We start from the raw sequence: 20,584 nt of genomic DNA on the forward strand, positions 1-20,584 counted from the left end.
CTTTCTCTCTGTATCAACAACCTGTGTGTTCCAGGTACAAGGCCACGATACACCCAGGGGGCTTGGGTGGTGGGAAAGTGAGGCCTCCCCCCATTGTCTCTCTGAGGGTGGGGAGGTCCTTCCTCCTACACTGGGAAGCCCATCAAAGGTCAGAGAAAATGGTGCGCGATAAGGCCATGGAATTTGGAACTTAGTGGGAGCTGGAATTTCCCCATGTGGAAGGCTGGTCCCCGCTGCCCACCCCTGGTGAGCATACAAGGGAAGGGTATGGCATATTCCGGGGAGGGGGCGGGTGGCCCAGGCACTCAGGGTCAGAGGACGGACGTCGAGGGGAGGGCAGGGTGGGCAGAGAAGGTGGCTGCCTGTCTCTGGAACATCCCTGCCCAGGAGAGGCAAGCTGGGTCACCAGGCCACTCTGCGGACAGACCACTGAACGAGGCCACTGCTTGTTCCTGCTCAGCCCTTATTTCCACCGTGAATGTGGTGTGGACAGGAGGACGAGGCCAGGGGCTGCGTCAGCACCTTCCCTAGCAGGGCCACAGAGCGAGGAGAGCTCCTGTTCCCTGTACAGCTGTACCCGCTGCCCTCTCGGACCAACCACAGCTAAAGCCCCGGTAGCTCCTCTCAATCTCCCTCTGAGTTTCCTGGGTAAAACCTGTAGGTCAGACAGGTTGCCCTGGAAGGACGATCTTCTTAATCTTTCTCAGCCACGTTAAGAGTGGAGAGGGGCCGGTAAGTGGGGAAAATCCGGCAGCGACAAAGCAAGTCCAGAGATGATGTGGGTAAGTCAACCCCCTCCCTCTGCCCCTGTCCCCCCAGCTGTAAGCAGGGGCCGGGGTGGTGGTGGTGCAAGCACTCACCCGGACGATGTCCTGTGGTTGCTAAGAAGCTCAGCTTCACGTGTGAAGGTGCTTTTTGCGTGAAGTACTCCACACCTGCGAGCGATGGGCACCAGCTGGACGCGTGCTGGGTGGGGGAGCCAAAGACAGCACGCGGCTGATTCTCACGACCAGCTCTTGCTCAAGCAAAGAGGACGCTGGGCCCTCATGTGCCCCTTTATAAGGTCTGCCAGGCTTCTGAGGCAGAGGGAGGGGGTTGCCCACATCATCTCTGGACTTGCTTTGTCGCTACCTGCCTTCTAAGGACTGCACCCTCCCTGGCAAGCACTACAATTCCCTGGAAGGAGCCTTGGAGAGGAAGTCCAGGGCAGTGTGATGGAGGTGCCCAAGCACCTGGGAACTTCTGTGCAACCAGCTCTTGTCATCAGTGGTCAGGGCCCCTGGGGGCTTGGGCGATCGGTCTGGTCCAGTGGGCTGTGATGGGGAGGTGGAGAGGTTGGTCTACTTCAGGCTCCCGGTGGCCTCTCTCCCTCAAGAGTCCAGACCCTCAGCTGGCCCTGCCCTTCCTTCTGCAAGCTGCAAGGACCCAGGGTGGGGCAGAGGAGGATGCCGTCAAGGGTGTAATAAACGACTTACTGACTGGCAAGCAGAGTTCTCAGGGCTTGGAGCTTGACCTTCCGGCAATTATGCCCTCCACCGCCTGCCCAAGGCCCCTCCTGCTCTGTGGAGACTCAGGTCTGGCTCGGCCCCTTCCCCCCAGACCACTGGACCTGCAGGGGCCCCCCTGCAGCTGCTAATGCTCCTCCCCAGGTGCCCACATGAACACACACCCTCTTGGACCAATCCTTAAAATGGCACAGGCCGTGGAGAGAGGGGTCGGCTGGTCATGCTGGCTGGGACCAGCCTGTGGGAAGAGCCCAGTTCTGCCCAACGATCCACAGTGCTTTATTGAGGCCAGAATCACATCAGTGGGGGATTCTGTACTTTACAAAGCAGCCCCGAGTTCTGTTCACTCACCACCCAATCACTCCACCAGTTATCACCAAGCAGCTAGCGCTCACGGGGACACCCAGGGAGGCACACAGGGGATAAGCCCTGATTCCGGCCCTGGAGAGTGGATGCAGAGTGGGCTCCTGGAAAGAGCACTGAATATGGAGTCCAGAGGCTAGGGTCAGACCTAGACTAGACTCTGACCCAAAAGCTGGGAGGCTGGCGGGGGGCGGGGGTCACTTCACTTTCCCTGAGCCCCATTTTGCTCCTCTGCTAGGACCTTCCTCCCAGAGTCATTACAAAGCCTAAATGACACAATGTGTTCGAACTGGCCAATGTGGGCACGAGAGAAGGCCCAGAGCGGGAGGCAGGCCAGGGGCTCAGAGGGCCTGAAACACACCTGGCAGGCAGACGGAGCGTATGTGGATGGGAACCTCACAGGTAAAGGAAACAGCAAATAAAGCAACCACCTCAGCATCTTCCACAGTTCTGTATAGAATGGAGTGTGTGTGTGTGTGTTTATATGTGTGTGCACGCATGTGTGTGTTCCAAGGGACTGGAAAAGAGGATCCAAGACCCATCTGAGTCCCAAGGAGCAACGTGCAGAGCCTGTAAGTAAATAATAAATAACATATTCCACATCATGCAACGCCCTTTGCACACATGAACTAATTATGATGTTGGTCCCACCTTTTGTCTGTGTGACCAGTGGTGTAGGATTCATTATCCCCCATTTGACAGAAGAGGAAAGCAAGGCCCAGAGGGCTGTAGGACCACACGAAGCCAGGAGTCACAATTTACGCCAGGGCAGGGATGGCACTTGGGGTCCTGTCCTCTCCTCTCCATCTTCCTCGGGGGCAGCACAGAGAATCTGTCTCCCCACACAGGGCTCACTGCTTGGATCTATAAGCAGAGTGGGAAGGGGCATCTGATGAGGAAGCAGAATGTATTCAAGAGGCCATGAAAAAAGAATAAGAAGAGAGGTCTGGGTCTGGCCTGGTCTTATATCCATTTCTTTCTTACATGAAAGGTTGCATCCTATAGATACTACTTTGTGGTTTGCTTCTTTTACTTGTCAGTATGTCCTAGGAATCTCTCCGTATCAGTTCTTGAAGAGTTCTAGCATCATTTTTTTAGAGCTGCATAGTACTCGAGTGTGTGGTTGTACCATAGTTTATTCAGCTCCTCTACTGGGGTGTTGGTTGTTTCAAATATTTTGCCATTATAAATGACGCTGTAATGAGTCACCACGCACATAAGCATTTTTGTACTGATAAAGGTATATCTTAAGGGTAGATTTCTAGAAGTAGGACTGTTGGGCCAGAAAATAAAGTGTACATGCAGTTTTGTTAAGTATTGCCATATCAGTTCTCCAAAGGATTCTACCAATTTGCACCTCCTCCAGCAGTGTCTGGAAGTGCCTGTTTCACATAGCCTCCCCAATGGAATGTGTGGTCACAATTTTTAATTTTTTCCAGTCTTGTACGTAAGAAGTGGTATCTCAGAGTTGTTTTAATTTGCGTCTTTCTAATTATGAGTGAGTTGTAACATTTTTTTCATGTGTTTGAGGGTCACTGTTACATCTTATTTTGTGAATTGTCTGTTCATGTCTTTTTCCCACTTTTTAATCAGATTTTTGGGTCCTCTGTCCCTCAATATTTTAGACTGCATTATGTATTAGGGCTATTAGTCTTTCATCTGTAGCATATGTTACGAACATTTTCTCTTAGTTTGTCAAATATTTTGTCCTTTGACTTTCCTTAGGGTGCTTTACTGTAAATTTTTAAAAAATTTTATGTAATAAAATTCATCAATTTTTAATTTTATCATCCTGGATTTTGAGCCACAGTTAGAATGCCTTTCGCTGTCCCAAAATTAAAGAGAAATTCACCTGAGTTTCCATCTAGTACTACCTGTATGGTATGACTGTTTACATTTAGATCCCTAATCCATTTAAAGTTTATTTTTCTGTTTGGTGTGAAATATGGATCAAAGTTTATCATTTTCTAAATGGCTACTCAGTTGTCCCAGCACCTTTTTTTTTTTTTTTTGAGTTTTCTAGTGTTATTTATTTTAATATCATGCAGAATACAGAGTGGGCAATACCTTGTCCCCAACGCTTTTGTGATTGGCTAATCAACAAGTTATCACTAAGGGTAGCTGTATTCTAAGAAGCAGGTGAGAGGGACGCAATGTCCAGCACCATTTATTTAAAAGTCTATCTTTATCCCAGTGATCTGGGATACCACCCTTGCATATACCACATTTCCACATGCATTTGGGTCTAATTCTGGGCTTTCTCTTTTCTTTGAGGGGCCTATCTGCCAATTCAGGCACCAGCTCCACATTATTTTAATTATAGAGGCGTTATAGTATGTTTTAATATCTGGTAGGGATAGTTTTACTTCTTCTTTACCCTTTTTGTGCCTCTAATTGATCTATCTTGTTAAATTACATTGGATAATACTTCCAGCACAGTGTTGGATGGTAAAAGAGATGGTGAGCGTCCGTGCTTTATTACTCATCTTAATGGAAGTGCCTTTAGCGTTTCCTCATTAAATAAGATACTGGCTTTAGGACTAGGATGTGTGTATATATATATATATATATATATATATATATATATATATAAAAATATATGTGTGTGTGTGTATTTTATTATACTTAAAAGTATCCCTTAATCCCTATTTCCTTGAATGTTTATATCATGAATAGGTGTTGAATTTTGTCCAAGGTTTTTTCAGCATTTATAGATATAATATGATTTTGTTTCTTTAGATTCATTAATATGGTATATGATATTAATTTGGCACACGTTATTAATATTAATAGATTAATTTTGAACCAACCTTTCTTTCCTAGAATAAATAAGGGGACTTCCCTGGTGGTGTAATGGTTAAGAATCTGCCTGCTAATGCAGGGGACAAGGGCTTCAGCCCTGGTCCGGGAAGATCCCACGTGCCGCGGAACAGCTAAGCCTGTGCGCCATAACTACTGAGCCTGTGCTCTAGAGCCCGTGAACTACAATTACTGAGCCCACGTGCCACAACTACTGAAGCCCGCGTGCCTAGAGCCTGTGCTCCGCAGCATGAGAAGCCACCGCAATGAGAAGCCCACACCGCAACGAAGAGTAGCCCCCCCTTGCCGCGACTAGAGAAAGCCCGCGTGCAGCAACAAAGATCCCAATGCAGCCAAAAATAAATTAATTAATTTAAAAAATAGAATAAATAAGATTTAGTCATTATATATTATTTTCTTCAAAAAAAGGGGGGGATGGAATTGGATACCAATGACGACAGCTACGATTTACTGAACAATTTCTCTGTCCTCTGTATGCATCATTGTCTGATTCAATCCTCAAGATACCTATGTGAAGCAGGCTTTATCATCCCCATTTCACAGATGAGGAAACTGAGATTAACAACGGTGAAGTAGCCTGGCCAACATCACACAGCTAGCAAATAAAAGAGACAGGGCTGAGCTTCCCTAGTGGCGCAGTGGTTGGGAGTCCGCCTGCCAATGCAGGCGACGCGGGTTCGTGCCCCGGTCCGGGAAGATCCCACATGCCACGGAGCGGCTGGGCCCGTGAGCCATGGCTGCTGAGCCTGCGCGTCCGGAGCCTGTGCTCTGCAACGGGAGAGGCCACAGCAGTGAGAGGCCCGCGTACCGCAAAAAAAAAAGAGACAGGGCTGGATCTTGGGTCTCAGTGATTCCAAAGGCCTTAGTACTACACAGGCAGCATTATTTAGCTGTTATTTCGATATATTAAAAATGCTTATTATTTGATAAGGTGTTGGAAGGGGAACACCTCTGTAGGAACTGGGGTGAGGGCCTGCCCCTACTTCCCAGAACCCTGAGCTTCCCTCCTCAGCCCAGCCTGCCCGAGGTAGCAGAGGAAGGCTGTGATGGGCTGTGAGGGCTGCCGACCATGTGGCTGCCCCAAGGCCAGGCAGCAAGCAGCCCTCAAGGCCTGCCACGTCCCCTTCCAATCTCAGCCTTGATCGGTCCCAGCATTTATGTCTCAGGCTCCAGACAGTGTGGGAACAACCAGGAGAACGAAGACGGGTCCAGGGAGGTGCTGGGCTGTGAGGGAACAAAGCAGAGGGAAGAAAACCCTAACCTCCACTCCCTGCTGGTCCTGACTGTCCTGTTTTCTAAGAACAGGCAGCCGGCCGAGGGATTATGTAACTTCTGGTGGGCATGGCAGATGGCGTGCTGGCTGGACACCTCAAACCCAGCACTGACACTAACCTTCCCTGACGTGGCACCCCGGCCTCCCCTACTCTGGGGTGTGGAGCAGAGAGGGATGGGAAGCGACCCAAACTCTTGTCATCTACCTCAATAGCCGTGGCCATCTAGGCCACGGGGAGAAGCCAGGGCCCACCCGCCAGCGGGAGGTTCCAGCCAGGGAAGTGGAAACGCAGGCCCTCTCCTGCCTGCCCCACAGCGAACAGCTCTCTGCATAGCCCCTGGGGGAACAGAGCCTGCTGTGCCGGCCTCCTTCCACCTCAGATCAGTGGCCCCTGGGGTTTGGAGAAGTTTCCAAAGCACCTGTCCAGGCATTTTCTCCCTGGGCCCTACCTAGCATTCAGCTTCTTTTATTCCTTTTGCTGATGGGTAAACTGAGGCTCAGAGAGGGTGAGTGATTTGCCTGTCACACAAAGACAGATCTGGCCCTACATTTTCCTGCTGGTGCATCCCACTCTGTACGGACACAGTTGACCTTAGGGCTGCAGATTCCAGACTCCTCGTCCAGTGCTCTTTCCAAATGCTATGACAATGCAGGCTTCCCCTCAGGCGGCTCACCAAGTCACCCTGTGGGCCATCCTGAACTTTATGTCTAATACTCCCTATGTCAAGAGGGGAATATTGGAAAGAAAGGAGGGGTGTAACCAGCGATTTGCAGATTGATTTCCTCCCAGGTAGAAAGAAAAGGGGGCTGACCTTTACTGACCATGCCTCATCTCGTTTTCATCTCCCCAACAACCAATCAGGACCCACATTTCACAGGCGATGCAGGCTAGGGGAATTACAGCTAGTGTCGGAGCCAGGACTTGAACCCAATTTACTGATTCTAGGGCAGACCCTCTTCCACTGGACAGATGAGGACACTGAAGCCCAGAGAGGGAAAGGGACTAGCTCAATGCCACACAGCAGATTAGCTGCTGGCCAGGATTAGAATCCGCGTTTCCCACTCCTCAGCTTAGGACTCTTTCTGTATGTGTGTGTCTGTACAGAGTGGGACGAACCAGCAGGAAAATGTGGGGCCTCACATTTGCAGCAGGGGTTGCTGCGTCCATCAGCTCCGGCTATCTCGGGCTGCCAGGCAGGAGTTCCAGATGAACCTGTGTTAGGGGCTCCTGGCAAGGGCCGGCGGGTGCCCAGCTGTGAGTGTGGCAATGGGCCCAGGACTACTGCTGCCTCGGCTAAGAGCCTGGGGGTGTTTAATCTCCCAGGGATGCTCCCTGAATGTTAACACTGGACGCAGTGCCAAGGGGAGCCTGGCTTAGCCAGACTCTGCAGCCAAAACTGCTCCCCTGTATCAAAACCAGCTCCTGCCAAGACGCTGCTGGCAGTTGCTCTGGAGGGCTGAGGCCTCCAGTCAGACCCTGCCCATGAACCTTCAGATATACTGTCTCAGCCCACACCTGCTCCCAGGCCCCAGGGCCAGTGTCCCTGCAACGGACTTTCTCTTGAGCCACTAGAAGACAAGGTGGAGGGGAATGATCCATGGGCTTGAGACTGCAAATAGGAAACAAACATCTTTTTTTGTTTGTCTGTTTGTGTTTGTTTCTTTGGCCGTGTCGCCTGTGGGATTTTAGTTCCGTAACCAGGGATTGAACCAGAGCCCTCAGCAGTGAGAGCACAGAGTCCTAACCACTGGACCCCCAGGGAATTCCCAGGAAACAAACATCTTTAAAGGGCCTGGACCAGCCAGCTATGGCTTGTGAAGGCCACCATGCAGGTGAGTACAAAGTTTACCAGCCCAGCAAATGTCTGCCAGTCTGCTTTCTCCACACAAAGGGGCAGAGGGCGCTTGACGGCAGTCCTCGATTAATTCTTCGTGGTTCCACTGGATTTAGTGAGTCAATTCTTTGCTACCTAGGGGCTCTGACCACTGAAGACTTGGCTCTGACATCCATGGTACCCTGTGCATAGTAAGTGATCAAAGATGGAAAGCAGGAGAGAATGAAGGGAGAGAGGCAGGCAGAGCGGGGGAGGGGGGGGGCTGGAAGCAAAGCAACGAGAATCTTCTAATTCTTTGGTTGCGCATCTACGGTAGCAAGTCCAAAGCGTGGCAGGGAGTGAGTCACAGCAAGCTCTTGGGCGAGGAAGGCTTGCGGGGATCCTCATTCATCTGTTCTACAAGTGTTCATCACGCACTCTTTGTGTTCCAGAACTGTGCTGGGTGCCAGGGACATGCGAGTGAGCAAAATCAGACCGAGCAGACCCAGGCTCCCTAGGCACCTAGTGTCACAGTTGCTCTCCTGTCACCCAGTTGTTTCAACCCCATCCTGTCTCCACCCGCTGACCCTGCCTCCTTGTCCCCAGGGCCCTGGCTTGGGTGACAGGAAACAGAAGGGTGGGAACCTGCCCCATAAGACATACCCCACCCCACCCCAGGTCACCCCTCTGTCTCTGAGTCTCTGTCCTGCTTTTTCACAGAATGACCAAAGGTGGGATGGAGGAGGGGAGCCAGGAACAACATTCCTGGAATCCCGGTCAACTTCTTATAAGCTCTGCATCCTCCATGGGTGCCCAGGCCCAGGCTGATTGCATTACAGAGCTGCTTGCCTTCGGCTCTGTCTCCTGACGCCAGTAATGCCTCCAGATACCAGTCAGGGCCTCTGGGGGTTACAGCCTCCTGGGTGATCTCAGCAGAAGACGTTCCTCCCAGACCCTAGGGATGCCTCCTGATATCCACCAGGCCCAGGTGGGCATCAGGGACCAGAAACGGCAGCCTCCTTCTTCTTGCCCCTCTCCCTGGCTCTCTGGTTGACAAGGAAACTGCCACCAGGAACTCTCTGTCCCCCTGCTTTCCTGCCCAGAGATGTACAGGGAGAGAAGCAGGGCCCAGGCCCAGCCAAGGGGGCAGCCAGACTGGGGGCAGGGAAAGGCAGGTAGGAGGGAGGCCAAGGGGAATCAATGGAACCTACTCTGTGCCAGGACTGCATGTTTATCTCACATCACATCACCATCCAGTGAAGTCAGCGGGGTCATCCCCACCCCACAGATGGGGACGCTGGGGTACACAGAGGTTGAGCCACCTGGCCCAGGCACTCAGTAAGAGTCAAATCCTTTTAATTCCAAAGCCTTGGCTCTTCCGACTAAGAAGGGACCCCTGGCTCCAGAAGTCTTGTTTTACCAGATGGTCAGGTGGCTGAATTCAGAATCCGTCTCCTGGGGGATGTGTCAGACATTCCCACCCCACACCTTCACATACACACCCCCTACCAAGAAGGCCCTTTCTGTTCACCCAAGCTCTGCTCATCCTTCCAAAGCCAGTCAAGCACCATCCTCCCCTCCTCCAGGAAGCCTTCCCTGAACCACAGGAGCTTCTCTCAACAGCTGAAGGATTTCCTGTTGTTATCACCCAATACATGGCACCAATAACAACGAGGAGGAGGAGAAGGAGGACAGCGAGTTTTACTGAGCGACTTAGAATGTGCAAAGCATTTGCATACATTATCTCATTCATCCCCACAAGGATCTGATGAGATTGGTGCTATTACCACTCCCCCTTTACAAATGAAGAAACTGAAGCTCAGAGAGGGTAGACAACTTGCTCTAGGACACATAGCCAGATGCTGGAATAGCCAGGATTTGGACCCAAGTAGTCTGACTGCACAGCCCGCCCTCTAAGCACCATGCCAGACCCCTCCCAGTACACACATCTTGGCTCGTCCTCAGAAGGGCTCCTCTCTGTTGCCCCATCATACACTCCTGTTGCACCCCAGCATCACAGGTCTGGCATGTGGCTTATGCCTCAAGAAGAGACACAAATCAATTCAAGGTTCAGGCCGGTACTTTGCCCACCTCTGACCCCAGAGCCCAGCAAATGCTCAGACCGAACGAATGTCCATGTGCACCAAGTTTTAGGGCTCGGTGTGTTCCAACACCCAATGTGGTGACAGGAGTCCTCATTCCCCACCCCCGCGCTCAGCCACCCTCCACTCCTGAGAAATGAAACAGTGGATGGGATGGCCAGGTCTGGACAGTGTGTTCCTGCCACACCCTCCAGAGGGCCCCCTTGAGCCTTGTGGCAGCGGCAGGGTCAGGCAGCAAGTGCCTCTCTGCTCACATGCCCAGGATGCCTTTGGCGATGGGGTCCTTCTCTGCCTCCCGGGCCCGGGCCCTGCTTGGCATCTGGGGCTCTGAGTCTGTGAGGCAGGAGATGCTCATGAAACAAGAAAAAGGGACGGAGGTCCCAGAGGGTGATTTGTAGCTTTGGAGAGAGAGACCCGGGGCCGCATAATGCTCACAAGGGCATTCTAGTCGATATATTGACTTTCTGGAGGGGCCCTGTAAACACAGTGGTTCTGGGCCATGGTTACCTCTGTCTCTTGTTGGTTGCTGGGGCCTATTCACATGGAACCAGACAAAAACCCCAGAGCCCCTAAGGATCATCCTTCCACCTTTCCCCCATCCCAAATCTACAGATGGGACCCAGAGAGGGAAAGCCACTTGCCTAAGGTCACACAGCAGAGAAAGAGCAAAAACCAGAGTCCCCTAACTCGCAGGCCAGGAGCTGCTGGGCCTCCAGGCCCTGAGCCTCCCTGCTTTCTCCTCCTCCCACTCCCCTGGAGGAGGACGTCTCTGGCATTGCTCGGCTCTCTCCTGAGGAGGCTTTGCCTGAGTGCTCCCTGAGCTCTGTGTGCCAGGCCCTGTACTTTATAATATATCAGGTCATGTGATCCTCAAATAACCCTGTGAGGACAATATTATTATTATCATCCCCATTTTACAGATGAGGAAACTGAGGCAGAGCACAGTTACGTGAACTGCCCAAGGCCACAGAGTTAGTAAGTGGCAATGCTGGGGGGCTATGCTAAACTCCTCAGAATCCCAGTTGGCCACACCATGCACCCACAGCTGAGGCCCTGCGGAGGGGCCTCTGTGAGAAGGGGTAGGCAGAGGGGCTGGGGCTTCCTGGAGGTGATGAGAAGTGAGCTTGCCCCCTCCAACGGGCTCATGGAAGTAGCTGGGCTGAGGACTCTGTGCTTCCCTTCTTGCCCACTCTGTGTTCTCTGATGGGGGCCTGGCAGGAGGCAAAGAAGTATACCTCCCCATGCTTCCATCCCCAACATAATCCCTACCATTTCTTAAAAAGCGTTTTCTGGGCGCACTCCATCTGCAAGAACCACAGAGAGCAAATCAAAGAATAAGAAATCTTTTCATCTCCAGTGCAAGAGGTAGCTGAGAGGGGCGGGTCCCCCAAGGCACACCCCTTCAGTTGGGCCTGGGAAGGCCAGGATGGAAATATGGCCGAAGGTTGGCTCACCAAGGATTGGTGTCCACGCAGGATAGAGGCCTTGCAGATGCTGACAGGGCCAACTTCTCAAGAGTGGGAGAAGTCTCGGGCCTTCTTCACCCCACCCCCATCTTTTCTCCTCTTCAGAAATGCTCTTAGAAAGACCCAAAAATGAGAGTCAAGGTCTGGCTCACATCACCTCCTCCAGGAAGCCCCAAGACTCTCTTCCCTGAATAGACAGTTGACCCTTGAACAATACGGGCTTGAACTTGTGGGTCCACTTATAGGCAGATTTTTTTCAATAAACGTAGTAGCTATATTTTCATTTTACAGATCTTTAAGTTAATTGTGGGGATGAGTTTATGTTCAATTAGAGATTACAATATGTGGAATCAAAAGAACTAGTGTTTGAGTCCTGATTCTATCCAAACCATTTCAGCTTCCTGCCTTTGGGTGAGTCGCTTATCAATTCCTTTATTTTTGAGGCTGAGATAGCAGACAGAGGATTTTTAACTGCTGGGGTGTCAGCGCCCCTAACTCCGAGCTATTCAAAGGTCAGCTGTAGTGTCGTTGCTCTCATTTGCTACATACAGGGGCTCTCGGAATGTCATTTACCATTTTTTGGAGTGGAAATCAGCATCCCTCCCACACAGTGACCACCTTGAGGGCTGGGGCCAGGGATGCTCTGGCTCTGACCCAGGTCTGAGGTGGGCTTCCTAAGTGGCACCCACCTCCCCAGTGGGGTTCTTACAAGGACAAACTGAGGTCTTACGTATGAGGGTTTTATAATCTGTAAAGCAACATGTATACCGGTGGAGCTGTGATTTTCCTATAGGTCTCTCTGGTCCACAACAGCACACCTTATCCTAGAGTTAAGGAAGGCAGGGGAACTGGGAAAGCAGGGGAGCCCTTTGTGACCATGCAAATGAGGAACAGAGGAGCCCAGGGCTCATGTGTGTGTCTGTGTGTGCATGTGTCCTCTTAATTGCATCCACGAGAGTCCCAGGCCCAGCCGTGCCTGCCCACGTTGCTCTCCATGAGGGATGCCACTCACCCAAGCTCTGCTTGCCTCTTCTCTGGCAAATTCCAGTGGACACCCCACTCCCCCTGGAGGGTGAAGCGTGAACCGGACCCAGATCAGAGCAGATCTTCAAACCACAGGCCCTGTCACTGTTCTAGGGAAGCTGGGAGCTGACTGCAGGAGACCCCAGGACTCAGACCCCTGTCCTCCTGGGGGTAGGCACTGAAGCTCCTGGACTGGCTTTAGGGCTTGTCTGTGGCCAGTCTGTCCCACCTGCCCTCAGTGGGGGAAGCCAGCTTCCTCCCTTCCAACTCCACAACCCGGCATTCAGACCAAATGGACCAAATCCTGCTCACCTGGGTCCCACCTCAAACAGGCAGCCCTAAGAATACAAGAGAGGAGCTTCCCAAGCCTGGCGGTGACTCACCGTCCCCACACAACACATTCCTGTTTACACACAAACACACCACAGCTGCACCCATATGTACACTGCATACCTCCCCCACCCAAACACACACACAGCCACCTACACCACACATCCCATATGCAAAAGGCACAACTCAGCACACACACTCATTCCTCCTGCACACTTCACCTCCATGCCCAGCACCCAATGCAGCACCACACCTACCCTCACCTCCCACTGCACACTCCCGCCCCCGCCCACCTCCTCCACACACATTCTCACCCCACTCACTCCTCCATGCACGCTCTCACACCCACATCCTGTCTTCCTCGAGAAAAGAGCCGCCCAGTGGCGGGGAAGTTGTGAGGCACTGGGGGCAGCCTGCTCTGGGAGGTGAGAAGGAGGGAGGCTTTGCTGCGAGCTCACTCCCTAACCAACCATGCCTTGAGAGGTGTGGACTCCCGAAGACTGATTTAGCTCAGCAGGGGACGGGGTGGAGGGGACTGGCCAGGGGGCCGAGGGGGATCAGGGTGGCTCAGGATAGGAAGGGAAGGGGGAGCGGGCGGTGCCAAGGTGTGTGCAACCCCCAGGTACCCGCGCTGAATCAGCCCACCAGGCGGAGATGCTAACCGGGCCGCTGTGTCCGCAAGGGTAAATTCGGAAGCTTCCAGCAACCCAGGGCTTTGGGAGAGAAGGAAGAGGAAACAAAAGGGGTAGGGTGGGGGGAGCAGGGAGGCGGCTGATTTATGCCAGCACTTCAGCAAATGTTTTCGCTGCCATTAGCCTCGCAGCTTAGGAGAGAAAGGGGCGCCACGGGGTACCGGTGGTCGGGCCTCGCCAGGGCTTGCCTGCCCTGCGGGGTCGTGGGGGGCAGCGGCTGGCACAGAGGATGGGGTCTCACCTGGCCCCGGCTCGCCAAAATGCACTCGGTCCGGTGGGGGAGAAACTCCCCGGGCTCCAGGCCGGGTGCGGGCCCAAGGGGGGCAGGAGGTGGCGGCCCAGGCCCCACTTCAGAAGCAAATCAAAAGGATGGAGGGCACACATTCCCTCCACCCTTCTGAAACTGCCCTTCCTCATATTATTCTAATTACGGTATTCTAAATTTTCCTTTAATAAAAGGAAAGAAACAGAAAAGCACAGAACATACTTGTTTGGTTTCATTTTGCCTTCATAGCTTTAATGATTCCGTTTGTGGAAGCTGTTTAGAAAACCGGGGAGGACGAAGAGGAGGAGGAAGAGGCCAGAGTCACCAGCTCTGGCCTCAGCGGCCAGCTTCCTCCTCTCTGCCCCTGGGTGCCAGCCTGCCTAGGCAGCAGTCTCTCTCTACTCCCCAGCCCCACGAAGCCAACCCCTAAACCCCAACCTAGGACCCCTGTCTCTCCTCCCTTTCCTCCAGGCCTCAGGGTGCTCCAAGGTGCCTCCTTGTTACTCCAACCCCAGCAATAAGGTTCAAATGACCATATGTTTGGCCAGCAGGCCCGGGAGGAGGCTCCAGGATGGGCCAATGAGAACCACCAACCAAGCGCTTGGAATGTAAGAGATCCACCTCCCCTCCAGCCTCATCCTCGAAGCCCCAGGCAGCCCAGACCCTCCCTAGAAGCCATTGCTGGTAAAAGGGAAGGGGAAGTGGTAGGCAGACCTGACGACGTGGTCTGGCAGCCAGGAACAGGTCATAGTACCTCAGTCCAGGAGAAACTCAACAACAAAGTGAGTGCAGGAGATGAGCCCCCGAAGCTTCAAAATAAAAAAGTAAAAACCTATTTTGCCCCCAACTATACAAATAGGTACAGAGCTCTGAGGCTGGCTTGTGATTTATCTCACCTGGGGCAGGTGGGGGCTTTTTCTGAGAGGATCAGTGTTGGAAGGCTACCCCTGGGCACTTGCCTGGTCTCAGGGTCTCCCCTTGATCTTTGGTCCAGCCCTGTTCCACCTCTCCCAGGTCCCTGCTCCCAATTTCTTTCCACCATCCCCCAGCAAGTCCCAGTCTAACTCAGCTACCAAACCTACTTCATCATTAGCTGCCTGCCTTAGCTGGGCCTTGATTTCTGAATCTCAATCCCAGACCCATGCGGCCAGTCTGCAGCCCAGGTGGAATAAAGGAGCCACAACTAGAATGAGGTTTATGAGGCCTGAGTTCAAATGTCAGCTCTATCCTTGAGTCCCAGTGCAGTCCTGGGCAAGTCAGGGCCTGTCCCAAAGCTTCAGCAGTTAAACAAGCGGATTGGAAGAGACAGGAATTGTCTGGGATCCTATGGAATTCCCAGTCTGTGGGGTGGGGAGAGAAATTACATACAAAATTCCTCCCCTGCAGTGGTACTTTCACTTTAATGAGAAAACCCAGTAAGAGGCTCTTGATTTTCCATTTGTTTAAGTGAAATGGGCATTTGGTACAGAGTAGAGGAAGACAAGGACAGGCCACCACCACACATACATACACACACACACACACACACACACACACACACACACACACACAGCAGAGACATTAGGAAAACTCCGATTTTAATTGCACCTTAAAAAGAAGTGCTATCATGACACCTTGTTTCCTTCTCAACCATCCCAGCCAGAGGCCAAGGAAAGGCTCATTAAAAGCTCCAGGAAAGGGCTTCCCTGGTGGCGCAGTGGTTGAGAGTCCGCCTGCCGATGCAGGGAACACGCGTTCGTGCCCGGGTCCGGGAAGATCCCACATGCCACGGAGTGGCTGGGCCCGTGAGCCATGGTCGCTGGGCCTGCGCATCCGGAGCCTGTGCCCCGCAACGGGAGAGGCTATAACAGTGAGAGGCCCTCGTACCGGGGGGAAAAAAAAAAGCTCCAGGAGAGGCTGAGGGGTGGGTGGGAGGAGATTCCCAGAGCCAGCCTGGGCTTTTGAAGTGGCCTCTCCTGGCCAGTCACTTGCTGAAATCTTCTAAGAGTCTCGGGTTTATGGTTCCAGGTTTGATTTCTCCACCATCAAACTTTATGGCTTAAAAAAAAATTCTCAGTGCTGGAAAGGGAACTCATTCCCATATTCACTGGGAATGGGGGTAGCGGAAAGGAGAGAGAGGTGCCTGCCCCTTGAGGAGAGCTTGGACACGCCCAAGAAGGAGCTTCCCCCTCCCATGGCTGGGACCAAAAGGAGGAGTCCAAAGTGGCCCGAATCAGCCCGCTATCGGACAGGAGCCCTGGATACAAATCTGCAATCTGCGGTCACGTGAAGGCAAGATTTGAGGAAAGGCAACATCCTGGACTTCATTTTCCCCATCTGTGCAATGGAGCTCATGAGGAATCACTGGGAAGACCTAAAGAACATTCTGAAAAATGTTCTGTGCCTGTGGCATTAGAGTACAAGGGCTGTGTAGGAGGAAGGGGCATGTTCTCTCTCCTGAAGGCAGGTTTCTGAGGGCAAAGGGAAGGCAGCAGGCTGACCCCACCAGTTGGCCCCTCTCCAGGCTGGTGGACAGGCAACCCCTGCTGCGCTAAGTAATGAGCACAATTCCAAGGCCAGTTCTGCTCGCTAGTGAGAAATCAAAGCCCGGTATTAGCCACCCATTTCTGGCTGGGCACCAATCGTGCTCAAATCCATCAAAGCCTTGGGCCTGGCGTTTCTTCTGGGGAAGGTGGGGGCCAGAGGCTTTGTTAAGCAGGCAAGGCAGGCCACCCCCAGCCTCCCCAGCAGAGCCTACTCTGCAGCTCTGGAGAACTCTAGGCCAACCGGTCTTGTCTTTCTCCTGCCTCCCCATCTCCCCACCCTCAGTAACCCCAGTATTTATTCCTGATACCCTTGCCCTGCCGGTCCAAACACAGCTTCCCAAGACCCAATCCTGCCCATATGCCATTTACAGAGACTTCACCCAACCCTCCAATCACCTCCCCTCAAACACCCCCAAACCAGAAACCAACACCCCAACCCAGCACCTCCCACACCCAACTGCACTCTTTAAAACAAAGTTGGTCACTCAGCAGCCTGCTTCCTCCCCCATCATTACCTTCCAACTTCAAAACACTGCTTTAAATACCAGAGTCTACCCAAATCATAATTAACGTGGATCAAATGATTGTGTCGTAACTTTACAACACAAGGCTGGCCAAAAAAAAAAAAAGTAGGGTATGTGCTAAAATCAAGCCCTCACTCCTGGGCCATGGGAATCATTAATTCCAGAGTGAGGAATAGCTGACTGTAAGTGGGGGAGGCGGGCGTGGGACGTTCGGGTGGGGGGGCGGGGAGGAGGGCGGCGGACGTCAACATCCAAGCGGAAGGTAGAGGGGGGAGGGCTGCGTCATCTGTCCACTTTGTGCACCAGTTTTCGGAGTCAATGCAGGATGCGGCCCACGCCCACCCAACCTCGGAAGCCCGGTGCTTGGTTTCTGGGGGGAGAGAGTGAGAGAGACGGAGGGGGGGAGGGAGGGGGGGGAGAGAGAGAGAGAGAGAGAGAGAGAGGAGAGAGAGAGAGAGAAGAGAGGAGAGAGGGAGGGGAGGGGGGAGAGAGAGAGAGAGAGAGAGAGAGAGAGAGAGAGAGAGATGGGTTGGCTCCCGTGTGTCCACCCGCTCCCCAGGAAGACGCAGCCCAGTCAGCTACGCCCGGCCCAGCTACAGACCAGCGAGACGTGTACACAGCCACGGCGGGAGAGGGGGAATAGGGACTTTATTTTAGGAGCCCAGCGACTCCCTTAAGGCATCTTGCTGGGTCTGGAGTAGGAGCGTGGAGAGCGCACCTTGTCGGCTTCCCAGACGGGGAGACTTGTCAGTGATTCATTTAAAAGGAAACTCGTCAGGATCACTACGTACTCCTCCCCACAACACACAACACCAACACCCAGAAAAAAATTCTTCCAGGCCTGCGGATCCCAAGATCTCGAGGAAAGCTGTACGTGCAAGACAGCCCTATTCCCTTCGATAACAAAACCCTACAAGCTGGCCTCATCTGGCTGGCGGAGCGGACCCGCGCTTCCCGTGTTCCCCAGGTTTCTCGCTCCCTCCTTCTCATCTGCGGATTCGGGTGTGTGCCACGCTAGGAGTCTGGGCGAGCCGGGACCTGGACTAGGAAGTTGCCGGCGAACAGCAAGCGAGCGCACACCTGGCCTGTGCAGCGACTGTGGTTTTTTGGCGCCGCTGCCAGGCGCGCGCGACGCCAGGGGTCCCCCGGAGGCCGGTACTCCGGGAGGCGCACACCCCGACTTGGACACCGTTCCAGGGAAAAGAAGCGATCTCTCCCTTCCAGGCGGGAGCTGGAGAGCCTGAGCAACACCCCCGCCCCGCCCCGCCCCGCGAGATATCTGCGCCATCGCCCACTTTATTGGGGCAGAGAAATCTACCTTTTAACTTGGGCGCCCTTACCGCTTTCCCTGTGCGCACTGACGGAGCGATAGACCACCTCAACTTCAGAGCAGAGTGAGGCGCCAGGGTCCCCTCGCTCGCCTCGCTCCCCTCCCCCATGCCCGAACGCTCCCTACCTGCTTGGCTCAGCCTCAGGTCCCAGCAGAGCAGGAGTGTCAGCAGTAGCGCGCCCCGCGCTCCACTCCGGGCCCACATGCTCCCGCGGCCCGGCTCGGGCGCCTCTCCCCCAGGGCTCTCTCCCTGGCCCCAGCCTCGCCGCCGCCGTCTCCGCCGCCGCCGCCTCCTCCTCGCCGTCCTCCCCGGCGCCCGGCCGCGCCAGCCCGTGCCCTCCGTGGGGGCAGAGGCAGCCACGCTTCGCAGAGGGCTGCCCGGCGCTCGGAACGCTATGGGTACCCGGCGCCCGCTCTCCGGCCAGGCTCCGGCGTGCCCCTCTCTGCGCTCCTCAGGCTCCGGGGCTCGAGCGCTCCTCAGGCTCCCGCGTCCTGGTTTCGAAGTTGCGCGACTGAGGGTGAGAGCGCTCAGCGGCGCCCGCAGCGGCCAACGCCGCGCCGTCCGAGCCCCCGTGCGCGCCTCCCTGCGCCCCGCCGCTGCCCGCGGCTCCGGCGCCCTCGCCGGCCTCCGCCGCCTGCCACAAGGCCGAGCGCTGCCGCTCGCTCGCCCAAGTGAGTCCGCGAGCAGAGCAGGACAGCGCGCGGCCGGGGCGGGGCCTGGGCGGGCAAAGGCGGAGCCGGCGGAGGGCCTTTCTAGGGGGTAACGACGGCCCCTTGGGCGCGGCTTTGGCGGAGCTGGGGGCCCTTCAGGGGGGGTCCGCGCGAAACTCTGGGCCCGGAGCGTTGGAAATCCCGGCCGCTAGATCGTAGCTGGAAGCGGAGTCTGCCCAATTTTTGTTTCCAGAAACTAAAGAAATGTATCTTGGCGCTTTCCTCTGACTTGGCTGTGTCAGCTTTCTCCTCTGATTAAACTCAGGACTCTGTCGTTTTTGGCTCCCTGGTTTGTACTACGTAGAATCTACGCCTTCTACAGGGGGCGGGGGGGGGGGGGTCTTTACCAAAAAAGCTCCTTCAGTGAGGAAATCTCAAACACTCAAGTCCGTGGTAAGCAGGGGCTTACAGCTATGTGGACTTGGATCATCCTGTTTGGCCCTACTTGTGGGTATGACCTTGGGCAGAACTGTTTGACTAGACCCCTCTGAACCTCCTGTAGCACCCAGGGCCTAGGATGTTACTCCCCCACCCCACCCCCACCCTCCGCAAGTGACAATGGGGCATAGGGAAGCCATTTTTGGCTCGGGTGGGTGTAAATTTGGGCTCTGCTCCTTACCTGCTGTGTGACCCTGAACAAGTTACTTAACCATTCTGATGCTTCCTTCATCATCATCTCCAAAATGGAGAAAAATGATAATAACAATTTTATAAGGGACTGTAGAACTGATTTTTAAATATATATATAGAAACTGTAGCATAAATGTCAGTAATCTCTCTTTCCAAGATCTCCCCTCTCAGCCAATCTGATTCCTGGTGGAAAATCCTGACCACCCAAGGGTGAGCCAAAGGGCATGTGGAGTCAGGTGGAGGTTGGGCGGTGGGCGATATCTTGAGATTGAAACCCAGTGACATTAGAAGGGGTGGATCAACTAACACTGGCAGGGTCCTTGTGTGTGCCAGGCATGGGGTTAAGCACTTTTAAACACTTTATATGCATCACTTCAGTTAATCCTCACAACTCTCTGAGGTAAGTACCATTTGTATCCCCCTTTTATGGATGAAGAAACTGAGGCACAGAGATGTAAAGTCATTTGCCCAAGATCACACAGCTTTTAGTGAATGAGTGGGTGAGTGAAAAGGGCAGGAGAGAGAGGATTGGAAAGAAACCCTCTGAGCTGGGGATCCTCGACACTTACACCTCTTCTGGGGCTGGCAGGTGAGAAATGACTGGCAGCCAGCAGGAATGCCTCCTCCCCACTGATCTGTTCACTACTTGGGATTTTTCCAGAACTGGGATCTGGAATCATTCCTCAAATACAGAGGCAGTGGCTGCTTCAGGAAGGGGTAAAGGAAGGCAGAGAGAGGTCCAGCCTCTCTCTGGTCCAGGCCCAGGAGTCAGTAGGTGGGTAGGCTGGAATAGGGTCAGTGTCCCCAGGGGCGCTTCCTAGACTGGAGGAGAAAGGACTTGGGGGCCAGAACTGCAGGCTGGAAGGGTTGCTGGAGGGGGTAGAGAAGCAACAAGGGCCTGCCCCAGCTGTTTCCCCAGAGAAGAGAGAATGGCAGGACTGCCCAGGAACCCCTCCACACACACTCCCCTCACAGGCTGGGGTCTGGAACATGTGGGGGAGTGTGCATGTGGTCAGTCCACCTCCTTAGACCTCCCTGGCCAGGCACCCAGGACCAGGAGGGTGGATATGGGTGAGTGGGACTCCCTGGGAAGAACTTAGGTCAATTGAGAAAGGTCCCCGTGGACAAAGATAAGTGGGTTATTTTTAGCTTGGCCCAGGCAAGGGCAGTGGGTGAGGGAGTCAACAGCGCATCACACCCAGCCAGCCCCA

At 53.8% G+C, this 20,584-nt stretch overlaps 1 protein-coding gene across 2 annotated transcripts in view; it reads right to left on the reverse strand.

The window, feature by feature from the left end:
- UNC5B (unc-5 netrin receptor B) overlaps positions 1 to 18,632 on the reverse strand; it is a 77,754-nt gene extending 59,122 nt beyond the window's left edge. For both annotated transcript variants that reach the window (XM_060286278.1, XM_030862518.2), the window contains exon 1: positions 18,159 to 18,632. In XM_060286278.1, the coding sequence (XP_060142261.1) occupies positions 18,159 to 18,237 (79 nt within the window). In that variant the 5' untranslated portion in view covers positions 18,238 to 18,632. The remainder of the gene's footprint in view (positions 1 to 18,158) is intronic.
- Between the last annotated feature and the right edge of the window lie 1,952 nt (positions 18,633 to 20,584).

This window comes from Globicephala melas, chromosome 16 (genome assembly GCF_963455315.2).
Source record: "Globicephala melas chromosome 16, mGloMel1.2, whole genome shotgun sequence".
Taxonomy (NCBI): Eukaryota; Metazoa; Chordata; class Mammalia; order Artiodactyla; family Delphinidae; genus Globicephala; species Globicephala melas.